This window comes from Emydura macquarii, unplaced genomic scaffold, assembly GCF_026122565.2.
Source record: "Emydura macquarii macquarii isolate MOO-44397 ecotype Brisbane River unplaced genomic scaffold, CSIRO-AGI_Emac_v2 contig_1253, whole genome shotgun sequence".
In the NCBI taxonomy this organism is placed as follows: domain Eukaryota; kingdom Metazoa; phylum Chordata; order Testudines; family Chelidae; genus Emydura; species Emydura macquarii.
Genome location: NW_027131390.1, coordinates 51610906 through 51633409, shown reverse-complemented (window position 1 = coordinate 51633409; position 22504 = coordinate 51610906). Strand labels below are relative to the sequence as shown.

At 40.2% G+C, this 22504-nt stretch overlaps 1 protein-coding gene across 2 annotated transcripts in view; it reads left to right on the top strand.

The window, feature by feature from the left end:
* Positions 1-20210, top strand: part of CCNYL1 (cyclin Y like 1) — a 48794-nt gene extending 28584 nt beyond the window's left edge. Inside the window, exons 6-10 of one of the 2 annotated variants that reach the window (XM_067548754.1) lie at positions 1020-1071; positions 5351-5470; positions 8379-8545; positions 15956-16118; positions 19341-20210. In XM_067548754.1, the coding sequence (XP_067404855.1) occupies positions 1020-1071; positions 5351-5470; positions 8379-8545; positions 15956-16118; positions 19341-19457 (619 nt within the window). In that variant the 3' untranslated portion in view covers positions 19458-20210. Of the gene's footprint in view, positions 1-1019; positions 1072-5350; positions 5471-8378; positions 8546-15955; positions 16137-19340 lie in introns of both variants that reach the window. The other variant, XM_067548755.1, reaches the window with a different exon arrangement.
* The last annotated feature ends 2294 nt before the right edge of the window (positions 20211-22504 follow it).

The window sequence follows — 22504 nt, the reverse complement described above, 5'->3', positions numbered from 1 at the left end:
CTAGGAAAAACATGTATTTAAAAAAAAAACCATGTTAGCTAACATGCTAAAATCCTACTATAGGCAAGGCTATTATAGTTTTATGAACATTGGCTGGCTGATGTAGACTGTGGGGAGCCAAGGTTTTACTTTGATCAGCTAACACATGTTAAAAATATATCGGCTTTGCCTATAGTAGGATTTTAACATGAGTTAATGACCACACCATTTTTCCTAGTGAGGACAGGGCCAAAGGGAGCTCCTAGGGGCAGCTGCAGCTAAGGGAGTCACTAGTGTTATGCTTGCTATATCTTCACTGGAAAAAGGTGCTTTTGACATCGATATAGTTAACTTGAGTTAGCTGCGTTGTTGTAGAATCCTAGCAGAGACAATGTGCAAGTAGCTTTTTTGCTGTGGTGCTGCTAGTCGAGGTCATCACTGTACACCTGACCTGGGGTTTTTCTAAACTAGCTACACTGGGTGCAAATGATCTGTGCTTTGTCTCTGCTAGGATTTTACATCAAGACCGCGAACTCAAGTTAGCAATCTCAATGTAAACACATGTTTTTATTCTGTTTTTTGCAGTGAAGATATAGCGATAGGTCCATTGGCACCATGCTGCCACGGCTTATGTCCCGTCACCATTATATTTAGCTGCAGCATACATCTATAATTACAGGTATGACTATATTTGAAGTATTGCTTTTTAATGAGATGACAGGTTTATTTTCAGAAAAACCTATACAGTAAATTTAATATAAAATCAACTCTAGGGTCTTAATTTAAGCATCTGCATAAACTTCTGGTACTGAGGGCATAGCTAGCTGTTCACATGCTTGTTCTTGTAAAATTCATTCTATTGTGGCAAATCTCTTCATGATCACTGTAATGGGAATGCAGCAAACCTAGCACCAAATTCCAGGGAAAGCCTACAAAACTAAAAAAAATATACTTGGAATCCTCCAATATGTACGGTATCAAATGCTTTGCTCTGCCAATAACTAATCTCCATTGATAAGATGCATACTCTTGTTTGATAGAGATTCAGACAGATCATTGGATATTTTTGATGAAAAATCCCATCCTCTCACGGTAAGTGTAATTTCTTGAACCTATATCTTTCTTTTTTGTTAGTTGTGTATTTATTTTTATCCTGGTCGGCTTTATGTATCCAATATAAATAGAATTCATGTCAAAAGAGCAAACTCACTGTCTTTGTAAAATATTTTTTTGTTTATATAGAACTAGTGCAGACAAAGGTACGTGATCCTTTCCTTGGAGCTTCTAAAACCAATTGGATCATGAACAGACAAACTATTATGTAAATAGGCAAATTGCAGGATAGCCTTCACTTTTCCTCATGTATCTGAAGAATAAGATGCAACAAAAAGCAAAGTGGTGACATTTAGCATGCAGTTAGTTCCTTTAGTTCCATGTTTATTTTGAGACTTAGTATTCTTTCTTCCTCATCTCTGTTCTTTTAGCCAACTGCTTGGCATGAAGCAGTGTTAAGTCTGAATAATTTTGGAGGAAGCATGATTTACCTTTACAGCCTTTGTGCCTAACCTTTTAAGTGATAGCAAATAGGAGCACATAGTTCATGAAGCATCATACAAAGCAGGAGACGGTGAGTCTGGCCTTTAATGAACCTGAAAGGCAAATTTTTAAAGTAAATATGCTTAATGTCTCTTACTCTGGCAGTTTGGGGCATTCAACATATTATTCTAAAGTTACTAGTTTTCATGCTCCTGTTTACAGACAATCTTCTAAGGTACAAAACCTGATAGTAGGTTCGAACTGAAGGTTGTGTGCTTTCGATACCCAGTTGTTGAGTGGTGTCAAGTTATGACTGCCTTGCAGAGTCCTAATCATTTACTTTTTCCTTTTCATCAGGAGATTTAACTTTAATAGAGTCTGTGCTGGTTTAAAAGACTTTTTAAAAAATATTCAGTTTGCCTTTCAAATATTTAAATAGTTACAGTTTAGAGTAATCTACCTGCCAGACCCTAAAAATATGCTTTAGTATAATATTACTATTAATGTTAAAAATATAAATGATATTATTTCTGGTGTGAGGGGTGCGTGTGTCTTGACTTGTACTAACTGAGTTTCTTTGATTTGTAAAGTTACTTTTAATTCTTTACAGTGTCTGTGTAGCAGTGGCGTTTGACCTCTAGTATCTAAAATTTCTTTTAAAGAAGTTTAATTTGGCAAAAGAATTATTCTGTAAAAATGCCATCCATGGAGGAGTCTTGCTCCAGGGTCTCAACTGCTTGTGTGAAGCAGGCAGAAGTCTGCAAGGTCTACATCTTTTCTGTCCCTAAGGATGGTGATGATGGGTAGGATTACCTGCCTCTGCCTCTTGATCACTTGCCACCACAGTGATTAAGCTTTTGAAACTTTTGCAGCTATTCCTGCTCAATCTCAGTCAGCAAAGAAAGTCCTCCCTGCAGGACCTGTACCTATTCAGTATCTGTTTCAGTTCTGCTTCTTCCTGTCCAGTTTTGACTGTTCAAGATATTCTTTTCCATGGCCCTCCCTACCTTCAAGTCAGATCATAACTTTTTTCCTTCACTTGCCTCCCCCTCCCCCTGCGAGTCTGCCGGCCCAAGATCATCAATAGGGATCCATGCTCCAGCAACCTCTGTGACCCGAATTTTATTTGTGGTGCCAGGCACTTTAAGTAGCTTTGCCTTAGCACTTCAGAGTTTTCTCACTTCAGTGCTACTTGCTTCTAGTATTCCCTTGTCTGTTTAGGATTTCATCCTCTGCTTCAACTACTTGGGAAAAAGGAAGACTTTAATCAACATCCACAGCAGAAAAATATACAACACCGATGAGCACATTTGGGGCCTTCTCTGCCTGAGAGTTAACATGGTTATCCTATCTCGCTGCAGGAGTCATTCCAAGCATTCAGGCATCATTGGGATTTTTTCCTGTCCCTCCTGTAGACACCCCAGAGACGCCTGAGTCTGGGTCAGAGTGATTTTGACGGAGAAACCCTTGAACTGTATGCCTGAGTTAGGTTTGACGGCTGGGTGCCTGCATTGTGCCAGTGCCACTTGTGTCAGCACAGACCCAACTTCCCTTTCAGTCCAGAATCTAGCATCACCCTCTACAAAGCTAGGGACTCCACCATTTGATGAGTCCCCAGTGTCCTCTGGTCGGCTTTGAAGTCCGTAGTGCTGAGGTCTGGCTGTCTTGAACAAGACATTACTACATTCCGAAATGAAGCATCAGCAGGAGGTGCCAAGAGAACTAGCTGCCCCTGACTCTCAGTTGTGAAAGCCTTCAACTTACGGTAGCTCTGTATCAAAGGGTATGTCTACACTGCAGTTAGACTTCCGTGGCTGGCCTTTGCCAACTGGCTTAGGCTAGGGCTAACGGGCTGTTCAGTTTCAGTGTAGACATTCAGGCTTGGGCTGCAGCCTGGGACTCCAGTGTCCCCTCTCTATACAGGTTCAGAACCAGAGACCTAGCCATCTCAGAGTGCAGTACCACTGCAGATGTTCTCTTTAAAACTGTATTGTGTTTCATCAGAGCTCTCAGGTTGGAGTGCTGCTTGTGCTAAGATCAGCATCAGCATTCTGGAGCCTGACCCTCACTGATTGTGGTTTCTAGTCTGTCAAGAGACTTGGAAATCTGTCCTTCTCCAGATCATCTGTGTCTGAGTAGCGGCAATGGCTGTTACAAACAACAATGAGCTGGAGGAGGGCATATTTCCAAGAAAATATATGCTCAACACAACTCTGGTTAAATCTTCCGCCTTGCACCTGAAATCGTGCTGGTTGCAGAGGGTCTGGCCAGAGGAAAGAAAATAATCTATAGTACTGTTGCCCAGGAAATCTGAGCTTCGACACTAGAATCTGTTTGGAGAGGTTAATCAGTATGCAGAAGTAAAACATTGCATTGTAAACCGCCAGGCCTTCATGGCCAAAAGGCAGGTGGACCTCAGGGCAGAGTCCTTTCAGCGGGTTGTTCCTTCCTTAGACAAATGATGATGGGAGCTCAACCTTAGTGCATGAGGGCCTGACCCTGGCTCAGCATCAGGCATGCATGGCCTCTGATGCAGATAAACATCCTGCCAGCATTATTCCCATGTTTGCATGCCTATCCTGGGGAGGCCTTTCTTCACATATGGTTTGTCAAAAGGTCTTGGGATTCCATTTGGCAAGACCTGCGTTCATCACTCATGTTTCTTTTGACATCTCTTCACTGGACAGCATTCTTACTTAAGAGCACCATGTCTGGCTGATTTTTCTGTTTATATTTTTGCATCATTAAGCCTAGTTTCAAGTCAGCCAAGTCAATGTCCGTACATTTGATCTGAGACATAGCAAGCTGTGCCTGCCTACATTAAGGATGTTATTAGACGTATGCAAAGCAGGCATGCAATTCTCATGCCATATAGTTGCTTCACTTTTGCTTTGATTTGGACTCTAGGAAGAACTCTCTTCAATCTCAGTCCTGCAAAACCTGTTTCAAAAATAGGAGAGCCCATACACTTCCCCCCCCCTCACACACACACACAAAATAATAAAGTTTTGGCTATCAGGATGCCCTTTAGGTGAACTGGCCAAATTTTTAAGGCTTTTTTTTTTGGGTCTTAAGCCTTATGTCTATCTTTGCCATATTCAGAAACATTTTACGTTTGGCTTTGGCCTTGCTGTTGGTTTGTCCTACTGAAACAGTTTTGAGATTTCCTTTAACCTTCCTTTTTGCCAGGAGTAAGAATCCGACCGGGATGATATCTTTATGGAAGGGATAGTTACCTTTGAATTTTGCTTTTCTGGGATCATTTTGCAGGATTTCTCTCATCCACCGCTCTCCCCTCAGCTTGGAGGGGAACCGTTTGAGGGATCTGTTTAGAGTTTCATTTTGTATTTTGAAAAATCAATGCTTCTAATATTTGCGATTGTGGTTTATTTTGGGGTGGAATGTTTTAGCAGGAAGCAAACAGGAAGGTTCAATGGATGAGTTAATCCCCAGGGGGGTGGTTCATGCTCTTGCCCAATGCCCTTGGGGAAAAATAACCTCTCAGAACTTGGAATTTCCCGTGTCTCGTGCTAGGAGCTCATACAGAGCAGTGAAAATCTTGCATGATGCTTTCAGAGAAGCAGAATGACTAGGGTTTCCATACACATATGTAATTGCTGAATGGATTTAGAAGAATTAGTGAGAACCTGGATGTGCCAATAACGTTACACGCCATCTCACCTGTCAAAACTATGTACTTATCATTGCTCTAAGGATATAATAAAAAAAATGTAACTTCAGGATGACAGGCAATGATAGCTTATTGCTCTCTGTAAAAAGCAGTCCTAGGTAACATTTAGACTTTGTGACTAACTCTAGGCCCTTTCTGTTCCAGCGGGAAGAAGTTCCAGATGACTACTACAAGCATGACCCTGATCACAAGCACATTTACCGTTTTGTGCGGACGCTTTTTAGTGCAGCACAGCTGACGGCAGAATGTGCAATAGTGACACTGGTAAGACAGGCTCGATCATTCAGTTCAGGCTGTCAGAAGTCATTTTTCGTTGAATGCGTGGATTAAACTTTGCTGAATATAAAGTATATGTAAATTGAAAAAGGATGGAAGGTTTTGCATGTAATGCAGATATAACTGCATATCAGCATTTATCAATCAGCTGTAAAATTGTATTTATAATTTTTTCTAATATTTCAAGATTGGCACTTACAGTTCCTTTCCTGTGTCTGAATATGCAGTGTCTCATCAGTTTGTACAATGAACCATTCATTCCGATTTTATAAAATTAATGAAAAGTGAATGGTGACTAGTGAGATGCAGTTGTAGGGGAATGGTGATGGGGTTGTGGAGTTTTAACCACTTGGCTGCTGGTTGAATCTGGCCTCAGTCAGTAATGATTAAAGCAACCACTATTGAATGGCTGTTTGTTGGCCCATAAGAGCAGAGTTGTGGCTTCAGTATAATTCGTAAGGAAAATATCCACATTAGTAATCTATTGCCCTTATTCATAGCAGAAATGCCTAGGGTTGAATTGACTGCACTGCTGTCTAAGTCCTAGAAGCATGATGAAGCTTGTGCTGTTTGCTCGTGTGATATTTGTAGTATAAAGAGTATTTTGGTTTCCAGGACTGTCAATCAGGCACGTTAATTTCAGATTCATGTAGAGACTTCACAAAAAGGAGGAAACTGCAAATGTAGTAGCAGCATTCCTTTCTAAGGTGGCTGAAGGCCAATGGCCTTTGACATCATGTCTCATTTTACCTGAGGTATGCAGGCAGAGCTTGAAAAATCCACTCACCAGTGGTGTGTAAGAATTTTTCCCTAGAGAACAGTGAAACTTTTCTAGGGGGATCTTAAGTAATCAGTTACACAACATTTTAAGCTTTCATTTAAAAATAAGATGCGTGCCCTTAGGGTGACTAAGAAGCACTATTGGGTAAATTGAAGCAGTACAGCCCTTGCTGTTCATGACTTTTCCAAGTAACAGTGCACTGAATTTAACTGGTTTATTCAGAAACCTATGAGCAACAGTCAAACTAACCATGTCATATTTACTCTGCTCCTACCAGAGGGGGTACCAGAGGGGCAGTGGAGTTATTTCCGGGGGGGGGAGGCGAGACACAAAATACGGTTGTGTATGGTGGAACAGTAGAGACCTCATACAGAAATTGGGAGGTTAGAGGACGGTATAGTAATGGACAACCACCCTAAACAGTGGGGTACCTCTAGAGTTGGGAGGAATTAACTCCTTTTCCCTTCCATCTGTTGAGGAGGTGGGCCTCTTCTAAATTATCAAATGTATGTTAGCCAGAGACTGATGTGAAAGGAACAGCACTCTGGCAAGAATCCCAGCAGCTGAGCCTTCTTGCTATTGCAATGCTGGAGCCCCTCCTCCTAGTTAATCAATATCCAGCTGTTCAGTTTAGTCCTCTGACTAATAGCTGTTTCCAGGTATGTCTGATAGCCTCTTAAAATAAAAAAAAAATAAAATAAAATAAAAAAAAAACATACAACCATTTCATTATATTCTTGCTGTGTGACTTTGAGGCAGATAAAGAAACAGCTTCCTAACCTACATAATTATTCTGAAGGTGTGGACTACTGAAATTTGGGCTTTAGTTGCCTTGTTAAGACTACGGTAATTTCAATTTAGTTTCACATTTGGGATAGGAAAAATGATGCAGGAGATGAATTGCAACCAAAAAGAGAACAGAAATGTGTGTGGCAAGGAAGCAGACTCCTAAAGTTAAGAAATTACTTAATAAAAATTGTGACTGAGAAGGCAAAATAACTACATTGAGGTGCTGAAACTCTGCAAGCGTTTTGTATTACTTTCCGAAAGTATGCAGGCATTTTTACAGGGCCAGCTGATGTCTGACGTCAGGCAATCTGGCCAATAGTAGTATTCAGAAATTAGCATTTTCCTTAGGAAGTTTAGGAAGTTTGTTTTTAAAAAGTAGACTTCAGCCAGTAGGTGGCTCTATTAGCTATAGAAAAGCTCTGGGATTCCAGTCTAAGGCTACAAGCAGAAGGTTAATTCGCTCTTTGAGTCCATCTTTTCTATTCAAAAAAGTTTTGTGAATACATGAAAAAGTGCTGAACCATATTGAGGTTGGTAAGCTACAATTCTTTCCAAGCCCCTATGCCCACTTGTGAATGGAGTTTTAATTTTTTATTCACAAGTAGATTTTTTTGGTCATTTTTTTCTATAAAAATGCCCAGCTGTTTAGCATATGTAGCAAACCTGTGCATACCTGTAAGACAAGAAATGTCTGTAAGGAAACAGCTAAGACTCAAGATGCTTGGGCAGATAGAAATAGTATGTAAAGAGGAGGTAGGAAATCAATTTGGAACTGGAAGTTTTCTGCTTGAGGCTTTTTCACCACCTAACTCTCAGGTGAGACTTTAGGGCAGCTCTTACTGAGATGTGTACGCGGTGGCGTACAGTCTCAGTTTCACGCAGATTGAAGTGCAGATGTGACTTGAAAAACTTGGTTACCAAAACGATGAGCGTGAGGCAAATAGATGCAATACAACTTAAGGCTGTGAAAGAACTGATTTAATAATCCTGGGTAGGCATTTAATGAAAAAATCACATTGTTGGAAATGACTTTCATACGAGTCACTGGTACAGTAGAGCTTATTGCTAGAAACTGGTTTTACTTCATGAATTGTATTCTGCACTTCAGGTTCAATCAGTCTATAATGCCTTGCATTTAAAATAGAATGTGTAATCTTTTTGAAAGTCTGAATGCTAAAAATCAGTAATAGCCACTAATTCTGGCAACCTAATAGATATGGGATAAATAAAAGAACATAACTGGTAAAGTTTAATTAAATATGACAGAACGCTTGTTTGAACTCAAACTTCAGATTGAGATGTCTAAGATGAGTTCTCTTTCTATAGGTTTACTTGGAAAGACTCTTAACCTATGCGGAGATTGACATCTGTCCTAGTAACTGGAAAAGAATAGTTCTAGGAGCTATTTTGCTGGCTTCTAAGGTTTGGGATGATCAGGCTGTGTGGAATGTGGATTACTGCCAAATATTGAAGGACATTACGGTTGAGGACATGTAAGTTGCAAGTTTGGTCAATTTGCTACTCTCTGAGAAACAGCGTTTTTGGAGAGCTACCATTATTATAAAGTTGTCCATTCTAAGGCTGGTGTGCAGTGTGGAAAATTGAAATAGTCCATGTTGTCAGCATTCTACCTGCCTGTTAACAGGGAAACGCAGGATAAAAGCATTCTCTTAGAACATATTCATATGGGTGTGAGTATAACTTGGATTACAACATTTTCATTTTTAGACTCAATTTTTGCTGTCTGCCATTTGCACTTCCCTCAGCGTGGATAATAAAAACTAGCTAGTTACTAATCAATATCACTTTCATGTTTTCATTTGATAGTGCAATGCAGAAATATTTGGTTTGTAGACACCACTGGCATCTTTTACAAAATCTATTGAAAATTGAGCTAGGAATTGATTAAAATACTTTTTTTTGCTTTTGGATTTTTTTTGTAAGACCTTTCAGGATTAGTTGTGATTTCTGACACTCCTGGATCCATATTCCAGCTTTCAGGCAACTCAGGAACATCTCCTTCTGTTTGTTCCAGTACCTACTGTGGAACGTAGGCATCCCCTAGTACTGTGACTGTCTTTCTTTTCTGGATGAGTTCTTGAAAGCACTTTCCCATGGTCTCTGCCATCAGTTATTCAGCTATACTGCTCCTCCTACAAGTAAACCTCTTGTTTACTCTAGCTGCCTCAGGTTCTTCAAATGCAAGTCTTAGGAAACTCTGAAGCATGTCTGTCATTACATTTAGGTTTTGAACCTCACAACTCCTGCTATGTTCTTGTGGTTGTCCATCCTTGCGTTGGTGTGTGAAAATGTATAGAGAAGGGCTGTATTGGGGAGGTGGGGAGGGATTTTTTTGGTTTACGAAAGAATGTGAACATATTGAACAGTTACACAGTGTCCCTCATGTGAAAGCTTGACTTGTGTTTTGTGCCTCACAGCAGTTCATGATTGGTTTTGCTGTGACACTTCCTCACAGATGTTACCTGAGGGGCACTCAGGCCAGGACCTGACCATCTGAATCTCTTCTGGTCTACTGAGATGCATAGTTGGCTCAGAAGACCTTAAAGCCTCTTGACCATGTGTGAACCATCTGGTCATTAGCTCTTTTGGCACCTTGTGTGTTTCCCCATCAATAGCTGAAAGATTGGGACGCCTCTGTGAGCAGCAAGACCAAGTATATTGCTGTCCTTAGGACATCCTGAAGTTTCATAATACTCCAGTGCTCATTGTGTCAGACTCTTGTCTAGGAAAACTTCTCTTCTTCTGAACTGCCAAGATGGGTGTGCATTAAGACTGGCCTATGCTGCCTTCAGCTTCAGCAAACTGATCAAAGCCTTCAACTGCCCAAGCCTTTGTTAGCAGGAGTTCTGGTTCAAGAGAGCAGGAAGCATTGATCAGTCTGACTCTTGTTCTGAACCGATGTCACATCGGATTTCTACACTAAACCACTTTATGAGATGGTGTTTCAAAACCTAGTTGTCTTCAGTGCTGTGGAAACATTGAGTATATTGAAGTGGAGACTTGTACTCCTGCAACACATTGGTTTCTGAGCTGCTGTCTTTGGCTAAGCCTGCAGTGATGGTCTTCGTGGACCTAGTGTTAACACACTTACTCTGGTAGTTTAGCTACTCCTGTTCTTGCAGAAACCTGCAATGCCTATTTGGGATGAAGGGAGTTTAAAAAATGATTTCAGAGAATTTAGTAGACATTAAGGAGGCAAAGCATCTCTTTGGTGGGGAAGAAGACAGTAAGCAAACTCTTTCCAGGATGGTATTTAGTGTTCACATAGTAGTTTTTATGTTCAGAGTCCTAAAGTACTAGCTTACTTTCTGGATTTGACCTTCTACAAACTTGAAGATAAGGTCCTTTAATTTGGAGACCATGGGGGACACCAGGTATACGTATTAGGGTATCTGGAGATAGTGTTGTAGTGCCCATACACTTCCTTCTTGGCTATTTAGTGTTTGTGTTTTTGTTAACCCCAGATGGGTCAAAGATGGTAGGTAAGAAGTACCTTCAACCAAGATTGTTGCATCACACTCCCCGTTGGTTCCTGGTTCTGATGACTGTACTATCTGATTAGACATGTGGTACAGCACTTTAGGACCATGATCAGAAACATTAGGACACCTATGGATGAAGATTTGCCAATTCACCTCAATGGAAGCTGTCATTGGAGACTACCTGTACTTCATGGGCAAATGCTAACTCGAGATATGTTAGAAGGCCCACGCACTTGTTAGATTCTTTTCCCAAGGAGAATCAAGATTCTCAAAAGCTGATTTGGGAGTGTGGAGATGGAAACCACTATGTTCAGCTGTCTCCTTTGATATCTGCGAGATGACAGTATGATAAACTGTTTACAGTATTGATGTTTCCATGAGAACAAGACTGCCTTTTTTAAGTCTTCGAACAGTTGTTCAGCAGAAGCTTAGGGATCTGCCAAAAGATGCGTGGAACCTCTTTTGGGCAGATGTTAAAGAATAGTCACAGATGGCTAAACTTAGTTATCCATTCATCTTCCAGTCAAGTATGGAATAAATGCCCATGCGTCTGGTTGCAAGGTTGTTTACTACATCCAGAACTGGCATTCTGTTGAAAAGCCAAAGGGGGTTCCAAGGCTTTAAGAAATAACCTCCAGGATTCTGAGGTAGGGAAGCCAGCCAGACTTACCCGTATCTCTTTCAGAGGATCTCCCTTTTGAAGGGACACCAAAAGCCTTTTTACTTCTGCCTCCCCAATAGCCTTGCATTGCTGTGGACATGTATCTCTTAGGCATTATCCAGCCGGACTAATTAGCTTCAGGGAATTTTCCAAACTGCCCCTTGCAAATGCAGTTTTGAGACTACAGGCCACAAATCCCTTCTGACAAAGCCATCAGGAAAGGGAAGATTTTATTCTAGGTACTTTCCTATTTCCCCAAATGACAAAAGCCTGAGGCCCATCCTGCATCTGAAGTCTTGAACACTTCAAGTTTCAGGACAGACAGTCTACACAAGGTGGGAGTCCTCAATTTGGAAGGATCTTCCTCTTGCTGCTTTTCCCCACCAACCTTTTAATGGCAGCAATATGAAGACCAGTGCAGGATATCAACTTGTGGTTAGATTGAGAAGAAGCAGATGAAGACGCCAGAGAGGTAAAATAGCAGGTGGGATAGCTAATGAGCAGAGGAAACCTTTTTCTTTTGGATGTGTTGGCAATCTGTCTGCACAACTGCACTATTTAAAGAGGCCTTTGCTGGAAAACTTTCCAAAGAATTCATTTGGCCAGCTATTTGGCTTTACACAAATATGAAAACTAGGTGTCTTCTTCTGTAACCCCTCCTCATTGGGTTTGTATGGTGATTGGCTCATTTAAACTGCATGTCATTTTATAGTAATATATGAACATCCTGATATAATGTACATCCACTCAGTGTTTGTTTTCTACATTTTTGTTGTTGTTGTTGTTCTTTGCAGAAGTGACTTCATGTCAAAACGAGCGTCAAGCTCCCAGGATTGATCCGTTTTATTAAGTTATTCAAATAAGGCAGTGCTTAGGAGAAGTACTAAATTACTTATCAAGGTGACTGGCGTTAACTGCTACCTTTAATCAACCTGCTAGTGTTCTGGAAAAGGCCCTTTTCCCAAAACCAATGTCACTAGGCCCTTCTATGGAGTGGACTTAAGATCTCAAAGCCCATCAGCTCTTGGTTTCAATTTACACCTCAGTAGGTTCTGTCTCAAGAGAACATTGTCAAAACAGCAGTTTAATTATATTTCTTAGTTAATCTTGGCTTTGTCTGTGTTCTCAATTATTTGTAGTTATGGTATCTAAGCATTACAGAAGATTCACAACACATTTGTACATAGTGGACTTCATACTGGATTCAGTGTTTCACCTCTCTCACGTTCTAGCTAGCTCTTCTGTGTGTTGAATTAACAGCCTGGTAGAGCTATAATTCCAAGTACATGTTCAGTCTTATTCAGGATAATGCAGTTGTGTGTGCTATAGCAGTAGGCCTCTGGTTTCTTTCTCAGTATTAGATTTACAAGGCAGCAGTGAAGTACTCTGCATATGTTCCCTAAGCACTTTTCCTTGGATTCAGCCTCAAACTAGGACTCCCTGTGACCTATTGGGTTTTACAGGTTTTTTCCCTAGGGTTTTTTTTGCAGACCAGGGTCATGCATTTCTCCTCCGCCCTTAGTAATTCTGCTTTCCAAAGAATAAAACATCAGGAAAGTGTTTTGAGATAATGATCCTTTTAAAACCAACCAACCTTGGATGTATCATCCTTCACACCAAAAACAATCACTTGTTACTGTTCAAGGTACTTCACTTGGCTTTTGCTCTCTATCACTGCTTGTTTTATACAGATCCCTTTTACTGGTGACTTGTCTTCAAGAATGGGGCTCTGTTGATGGCTTTGGAGGAGAGAAGTGTTCTTTTAGCAGATGCAGTTTGTGATAAATCACCATTCACCTTTCCTCAAAGTGCTTGTCTACACTAACAGCATTCTTGAAAGATTTCACACAGATATCACTGATACAGCTGAACTAATGTTGGCAATGCTGGGGAATCCAGCACCGTGGAGCATCTCATCCGCTAACCGTACTGGGAGCAAATTGAATTGATATAGTGTTGAAAATGATATCTGCAACTGAGTGGGATGTTTACTCTGCACAGCTACCACCAGTTCAGCTGAAACTGTGACAATAATTACATTTTTACAGCCATTTTCCCCTATTGTGGACAGTGCCCGAATTGAGGGTTCTGTGATCCTATTACCAATACACCTTTTTGATCAAGTCTCTTATGCACATGGAAAAATGTTCACCTTTTTGGATTAAAAGGAGCTGGCATTCTAGGGGTGATTTATGCACCACTTCTGGCCCCTGCTTGGAACTAAAGGTTTAGAACGCTGAGCTTGGAGATTGTGTAGAACAGACCTGATTTTGGTGGCCTAATATGATCTAGATCTTTAGAAAACTGCCACAGGTAAGTGATTTCCTCTTCTAACCAAACCTCACTTAGGCCCAATTAGATCTGTGTGTCCCCCTTTAAATGGGACTTGGCAGTATATTCATTAGCTGTTCTGCTGTTTAAACTACTTTCCCAATGGTGGGAATTAAGTTTTTGTGCATGTTAATCCTGCTGAGTGAAATCCTTGGTAAAGAATTTCAGAAATGGTTATGTTCTGATGTTGTAGACAGCTTTGTAGCAAGTGCTAAATTTGCTGTGAATGTTACTCTGAGCCTTATTGTCAGAGTGACACGAGCAGCAGTCACACTGCAACTTTTATTTTCCAAACACTTGGTCCTTGTCTAAATACAAGCAGCTCTGATTTTAACTAAGGAGTTGTCTAAATGGGGAAACTTACCAGTGGACCCATATTGGTATAATTATACTGCTTTAGTTATTCTACTAGTAAATTGGCTTGTATAGACAAGCCCTCAATCAATTTAGAAACAGATCTAACTAAACTGGTTCAACCGGTTGGATGAACACTCTTAAATCAGTCTGAGTGTCACAAGGGTTTATATCCATTCTGTTTAAATCAATTTGGTGCAACTTTTGTGTGTAGACAGCCTTTCAATCTGTACAGTTATCAGATCTAGCTGACTCCTAGTAGCCTGTGCTTCATCTGCTCTCTGAGCTGAGATTTGGAAGATCTAGAGCTGTGATTTAATCTCTGTCACACCCCCTACCTACCTGAAAATGGTAATTGCAAAACTGATTGATTAAAAAGATGCTTTGCCATTCTATAGCCACTTATAAACCACATAGGAAGTACCACAGAAGAAGGCATATTGCTGAAATAAACTCACTTTCCCCTAGTTATAACTCCATCAAGTGCTTCATTTTGCTGTGTGGTATGGTATTTCTTTCTTGAAAATTTAGATGGAAATTAATTTGATATTTGGAAGCCCTCCTTTGCTATAAACTTTTCTACTTTGAATCGTCTCTAATCAGTGGCAAAATTAACCATGCAGCTGCTAATCCTATGAATTACATTGTGTGAAAGAAGGGACATGCTGTTGATTCTTTTGGCTACCTACATTTGTAAATAAAGCTCAGAAAATGCAGGGGTATTATGCTTTTGCTAGATTTTTTTTTTTTTAAAACTGCTATTAATAGACTTGTTAATCCTATGAAGTATTGTGTTTTTACACAATTAAAATGTATTAGTGTAGCAAGAACAAAAGGGTAATGAAGAGTGTTTATTCATGCGATAAATCAAGCCCTGATCAGCTGATCATCAAAACATTATCTGATTTACATTTCTATGGGCTTATGACTATATGAACAGGAAATTAATTTTGGCAGTAGGTTCAATAGGACTCAAGTCCACCCTGCTAGAAACAAACACAAAGCTGCTATTCACATTAGGAGACCAGCCATCCAACACAAGACATAACCTGGATGATTCCTCGATTTGTTTTCCCCCTCTGATGGGTAAAACATCCATCTTAAAAGCTTCCAAAGAGCGAGAACAACTTACTGAATTTTTCAGCTTATCATTCAAATTGCATACAGTTTATTTATTCAGCTGCTCATTTTTGTATTGTTCTTGGGAACTACATTCTGAGTTAGTGTTGAACTTAATTGCCTATTCTAGGTACCAGTTTATTTTTTAGGTTAATTTTTAAAACTTTTATTTTGACATCTGCAATAGCCAAAGAAAACAGTGTCATCTCCTCCTCCCCCCTCCCCCCCGCATGTAGCAGCCTGCTTTCCACTTGTCCACAAATACCGTGGGCCCTACAGATAGCACGATGAGTTAAAACTAGTGCCCGTGCTCTTTGACAGAGTACTTTGTGACACTACCTCATGCCGTTGAGAAGAAAATTCCTTTTCCTATCTAATGCTGCTTGCTTATTTATTTATTTATTGGAGATGAATCCATGTTGCTTCAAGAGGCTTTTTCTCTGAGATAATAGCGGCAGCTCTTCATAGATCCATTTGTTGCCGTGGTGATATGACTACTCCTTTTGTTGGTCCACCTCTACTTCAATAAACCCTCTTCCTGTTATCAGACTGATGAAAATGTCTGCAAGTTCTTCAGAGCTAATAAACAGCATAGATCATTCCTTTCATCTGACTGCTGTAGTAGGGCCTTCTGAGAGGATGAGAATGGAGTAGGAATTGTACAGCTGCACTAATGGAAGTCTGAAGTCAGCAGAGTGAGTGTGCAAAGAGTGCAACAAAACCTTCCTCTGTAAGCTGATGGTGCTGGGACTTAGACACCGCACCGTGTTTGAGCACAAGTGAATTCATCCATTGCTTTTTGAAAACATTTTCAGTACACAATTTGAAGGACTGTTGTAAAACTGGTGGTTGTGACAGTGACTCGAGGTCTGTTCAGCTTGACTTGGTTGTGAATGTTGAATCCCATTTCTTTGTTTCCCTGCTACCCCTCTTAGGAATGAGATGGAAAGACACTTCTTGGAGCTGCTGCAGTTTAATATCAATGTTCCTGCCAGTGTTTATGCCAAATACTACTTTGACCTTCGCTCCTTAGCAGACGACAACAACCTGAGTTTTCTGCTGGAGCCTCTTAGTAAAGAGAGGGCACAGAAACTGGAGGTAATGACCTGAGACTTGGTGAGCGGGGCACTCCTGTGTCTGAATAATAACAGCATCTCTGGCTAATTGTATTAAGAGGTGATTAGCAAAACTTAAAAGCTTTTGGATTAGTGTATTAGAGAGGTTTAACCCCTTAATGACAGGAGTTATCACTTGTAAAACACACTGGTGCTTTGTAACCTAAGCAAATATCCTGGGTGGGGAGGGAAGGGGAGGAGGGGTTATGGTCTGTTTGGGTCCTTAAATAAAACACTAGGCATTAGTTTCTGGGACTGCAGTTCAGCTAGGCCACTTAATAGTAAAAGCTGTATCCGTAATGAACTGTTTTTCTCTTTCTGTTGTCACTTCTCCTTTCCATGGGCCCTAATACATCCTATTCAAACCTGTCTAAATTATACCAGCTGCAGGTTTCCATAGCACCCAGTGCCCAGCTCCTTTTAGCTTTAAAGGAGTTCTTAATGCTCCTAATTATGATGTATTAAACTGAATGTTTGGTAGCAAATATGGAGGTAGCAGTTTCATTTCACAACTTTGAAAAAACCTCGTGAACCAGTATCCCTTTATAAATAGAAAGCATGATTTTATGAATAACCTTAAATATCTAGTTATATCACTTTAAATGATATGTGCTATTACTGACCTAGCAGAACATTGCTAGTAAAAATACCCCTGCCAGACCATCCTTGTGACTGCACAAGAGTTCCATTACTGTTCTCTGGTATTCAGGTTCACTTAATTAAAGTAGATCTCGCTTTTCACAGCACAAGTGAACAACTTTCTTAGTGGTTGCTTTAACATGATACTGGGGTACTATGCAAGAGGAACCATTTGAACTATATCTAAATTAGCTGGGACACTCTCCTATTCCCCCCTCCCCCCCCCGGGGGGGGGGTAAAAATTCTGTCAGGGCCAACTCATTCTCATCTCTTTCTGAGGTAGGTACGTTGACTGCCATGCAGTTTGGTGTGTGGTCTTTAATTTGAGATCTTTTTTAAAAAAAAAAAAAAAAAAGAGAGAGAGACCCTGTATGCTCCGTGTAGACACTAAAAGGTCCATAGCCCCTTTCATAATAGTTTTGCTACATTATTCTTGGCCCAAACCACTTTTCAGCCACATCCCAAAAATTGTGCCAAATGCTGGGTTCTTACCTCCCTTTCAGAAAGGGCTGCATTTCAGAAGCGTAATCACTTTCTGATCCTTTGAAACGAGAGGCATTATATGCCTAAAAGTGAATCTACATCACTTCATTGCTTTTCTGCAGATTTTCTGGGTGTATTTGTTTGGATTTGTTTTAAGCTTTAAGTAACATTAAAGCTAACTCTGTTGCTAACTGCTAATGTGATTATAGTGCAACTTTGGGCAGGAAATGTCTGTGTTTTAAGTTCTGTTCATACAGCACCTACCACAGCGGCGTCCTGATCCAGGGGCTCGCAGGTGCTTCTGTACTACAAATAGTAAATAAGTTGTTTTCATTCTGGCACTGATAATACTGATAATACTACCACTGTATTCCACAGAAAATTGTACATAGGCAAAAGTGGATGACTTCTGGATAAGTGGGAGCCTTGGTTTTGTGCTACTTTGCTGCTAATATTCGGGTGCCTGTTATTAAATATTACGTCACTGAATGGTTCTCAATATAACATACGATTTGCCACAACATACTCGCTAGGGTGTGTGTGTCTGTATATTTATTTGCAAACATTTTAAACACAGGATATGCAGTAAATATATATTTACTCAACTTTGTTTCTGAATTTAAAAAAACTTGCCTTTGGCTTAAATGCAAAAAGGTCAGTTTGGGAGCTTGTCTTAAACAGTGACTTAGTATTCCATCTGATTGAAAACTGATTTGCACCATGTGGGGGAGTGGGGCTTAATGTGTCAACATGGGTTCCTTTATGATGGATAGGCTAGCGTTAATGCAGAAGAGAGGTTTTGTCTGGTCGTGCAGCCAGTGTCTCAGAGCGTGCCACTTCTGAGCCAAATGAATGCCTCCAGAAGGCAGTTGACAGAAAGAAATGTAAATAATTATTTTAGAATACACTTAGCAATTTATTCATGCTGAGAAGCGCTGCTCACCTTTTGAACTTTGGGCGTATTGGGCTGTGCAGAATGGGTGCTACCCTTGCGGAGAGGTGCAGTCTTTTTGCTGAATGCAGGGCTGTGAAAGCTCATGTGGGGATCGTGGTAAATTTTTAATGGAAGTTAATACTCACAACTGGCATTCTGAGCCTGATAGTAATGGCTCAGTATACAAATAGAAAGTGACATCCTTGTGTATATATTTATGGTGGCGCCTAGAGGCCCCAATCAGGACTTGAAACACAGTAAGACTGTCCTGAAGAGTTTTTCTAATCTAATTAGTTGACACACAGATTTAATGGGAACTCACTACTGGAATAACTCCATCAGTCTACGTGCTGCTTTAATTGTTAAAGAAACGGAGCGAGACTGCAGTTCATTTAAAGCAGTTCAAATACTGAATAAAATTCTCATCCTGTGTTACTAAATTACCTGCGCTAAAGCAGAGTGGATGGTTCTGTACAATTTGACACTGGGATCTCCTTTTTGGATTCACAAACCCTTTGTGCCGGTTTACAGACTTCAGCAAAAAGTTGGCTGGCATCAGGAGGTGCAAAATCACCAGGCCTAGTAAAATTTCACTTTCAAATTCTCCCCTCCACAGACTCAGAATCCTAGGTGATTGTGTTGAGTGGGGGGTTAAAGCCAGCAGTCTGTAACCTCTTCCTTCAGGGCTTAGGAATCTCTAGTATCCCCCCCTGAACTTCATTTCCATGCACTGGGCCCCAGACCCCAACTATTTACATGGAGTTGTGTGTAATTTGTGCATGAGAACACACACACTTCGAGTTGGATCCAAGATTTCCATTAGGCTGCAGAGGCTGGTATAAGATTTAAGTTGCTTAGCGATGTGGAGTTTGAACTGCATTTAAAAATCATAATCTCCTGTGACTAATGATGATTGTGAACATAGGGAAAGATCCTTGAAGATGCAGTTTCTACAGCCCCTTAATGTTTTTCCTCAACAAAAGACTTTTTTTAATGGTGTGCCCAGGGCAGCAGCCAGTGGCGTCACTGAAAGATATAGGCACTGTAAGTGCTCAGTCCATTAGCGTTGCTATTGTAAGAGCTTTCTTAAAATGTTTGAACGCTTCTAATTCGTGCATTCATTCTTTTATATCCCAATGTATTTTTCAGGCTATCTCCAGGCTCTGTGAGGACAAATACAAAGATTTGTCAAAAGCTGCTATGAGACGATCTTTCAGTGCTGATAATTTAGTTGGTATTCGTCGTTCTAATGCCATCCTCTCCTGAGGAGAGAGAAGAGTGCAGCACCGTGAAGCCAGCGTGCATATGAACCAAGGAATACCACCACTCCATGCACATAAGCCAGCAGTGATGGTGTCTTCCAGTAAGGGGAGGAAGGGTAAAACTAACCAAGGGACCCCAGGACCTGAGGAGCATATTCCATTCAAAAGATGGGACCCTGTCAAATCAGCACTCCTCCTTTTGATGTATCCAGAGGTGCAAAAACAAGCTTCCCCTTCCCCCCACAGATGTTTGCTTACTGTGTAGGCCTATAGCTGTGAATGATGAGGTTTTTAATGAGTAGTTTTTAAATTTTAGAATTTAAACACTAACCACGTGACAATAGTTACAAAGTTCTTTCCTCGTCTCCCCAGCACCCAGAATCTTGCTGCGTTTGCCTTTCAGAGTGAATGCAGTGTTAACAAAACAGAAAACAAAAAATGGGACTCTAATGAAGTATAAAGCCACTCTGGAGCTGAAATGGTAGCATAGACAAGCGTTGAAGGGTTTTGCTATTAAAAAGCTGCTATTATTGGTGTTGAGTTCAGAACCAAGAAGCTGTTTGAGCAGGATATAATGCTAACTGTATACCAGCAGTGTCATTCCGGTAAAGACTGTCAAATGACTTTGAATGTTTGGGTTGGAAACAGAGCAATGGTATTACATATTGATTGATCAAATGTATAGGGTCCATGCTGCATTTCTTGTGAACTATGGTGCTTCTCACTTTCTAATATTTTTACTACTGCTTTGGAAAAATGCATCCTGTATATCATTCTGAGGCACTGAATGAGAGAGCTATATTGGAAACAATGTCACTCTCCCCCAGGGTGTGGCCATCCAGTGATGACTAGTTAGCTTACTGCATTGCTTCTCTGAATTCTTCCACTACAGATCCATTGTGCTTTATGCAGTGGAGTTCTGATAAAGTTGATGCTCAGATTATCATGTCCGTTTTGGTTCCCCTAGACTTCCTGCTTTCAGACAGGGGTTTACATTTGTGGTGGGACAGTAGTGAGTTTGAGGATGCTGAACTCACTGATGGGGTAGATACTTATTCTAAATTAACAAAAGATTTCGTTCAAAAGAATTAAAAAAACAAAACTCAAATGTATAAATTGTCAGATTTATTTTCTGAAGAAGTGAACTTTATAGCTTGTGTTACTGTTCTTCCTGAAGATTGAGTTTACTCCTGCAGAATGAGAATTTGGGATGGAGTTTCCTTTCAAACTTCAAAGCTCTAAACAGGATAAGTATCAATAGACTTTACCTGTTACTAGCCCTTACATACCTCCTTCTCCAAGTTCTAGATAGATTCTAGGCACTTGGTACCATACTGAATGAAATTAGTTCCTTGGACAAATTTTGTTCAATCCTTTTTCCATCCAAGGTCCAGTAAGTTATCAAACTCCCATGCCTTTGAGAGTAGCGACTTCTGAGCGTAACAATTGGGCAGCATTCACACTATTTAAATGATATGTATAGTATTTTAAAGTTTGCAAATCTACCAGCTCCAGGCCCACAATCCATGGAACTTCAGGTATTGATCACGATTCAATTTTGAAAATAATGCTACATCTTCAGGTGGTTTTCCTTTCTCATGTTTGTATTAAAAGAAGAGCTAATAATAAACTCTATTTTAATTAAAGCTAAAGGTGGTTAGCGTGTTCTGTACCACTTTCTCTGACTTTGTTTGCAAATAACTTGTTGAACAGATTAAAATGAGGACTTGGCCTTGTGTGGCCACTTTAGAATCTCTCCAAATCTTCCTGGTATGGTGTGTGAAATCCATCCCAATATGAGTGATTAAATTTTTTGTCTTACTAACTTATCTGAAAATACACCTTAGAAGACAAAATATTATTGGAGGTTTCAAACAGCTGTTTCAAACAGCTTTGTGTCTGCTAGGGCCGTACAGTTTGCAGTCAACTTCAGTTTGTGTGTTTTTAAGCTGAAGGAAAAGTATGATTGAATGACACCATCTGTGATTCCAGATCCTGTTAACATCTAGGTAAAAAATATTCAAATAACTGACGGACTGGTAGTTTCCTTGTACTTAAGTCAGCTCGGAATCTTTCTGGAGGTAATTTGTCACACACTACTGCACTAGTTCTCCTTTTGAATCCATTTTGGAACAAGGATAGTTGCTCATAATTGCCAATCTCTGGCTTTCAGATTGACCTGTAACCGAATTCTTACAAGTTTGTATTTTACAGTTAACACCCTGCAACCTGATTTAAACTTGATGGTTTATGTGAGGTGAATATAAACATACTTTTCCTGTGCTTATTTTGCTGATTTGATATACAGCTTTCACACATGTAGCAGGTGCCTTCTGGCACATCTAAAGAAAGAATCAGCTGTGCCAGGTTTTCACCTTTTCTTTGATAAATGAAACAATTGAGGATGTAATAGCAAAGTAAGAAAAGAGGTTTATGATCCTAGTTTGTAGGTACATGACCAATCCTAGGATGCTGTCAGCTGACATCTCCCTAACAGTCTAGGAGAATTGGAAAAGAGTTCACCACCAAGTGATCTGAATCTCTTTTCCTGAAGAATGTATTGCTAATCTTTTTGTCTGTTTAGCTAGTACAGTCTGTCCTACAAAAGGCTAGGATTGAATCTGATTCCTCACAGCCACACTGAAATCAGGAGATACCTTTGCCTAATGGCATTTTACAGAACCAAGCATTGATGTTGCCTCACAAGCGGTATGCATGGTATGTGCTGTTGCAACATGGCGCATCTGATGACACACACAATAGATTAAAACTGAATTTGAAAAAGTCATTTTACCTTAATAGTCAGCTATTTCATTGATGCACTATTCTGACAGATCAGCTAACAAATTGCTACTTAACAGAACGCTCATGTTAAAAGGTCGTGCTCTTCCCTCCACCTGCCCCATACGGAAATCCACTTTGGTTCAGCCGGCCATTGGTAACCCACTTCTACAGATGTTGTATGCTGTGTTTTAGCTGTGTCAGTCCCATGATACTAAAGAGATAAGGTAGGTGAGATAATATCTTTTACTGGACTGTTTCCAGACCTGA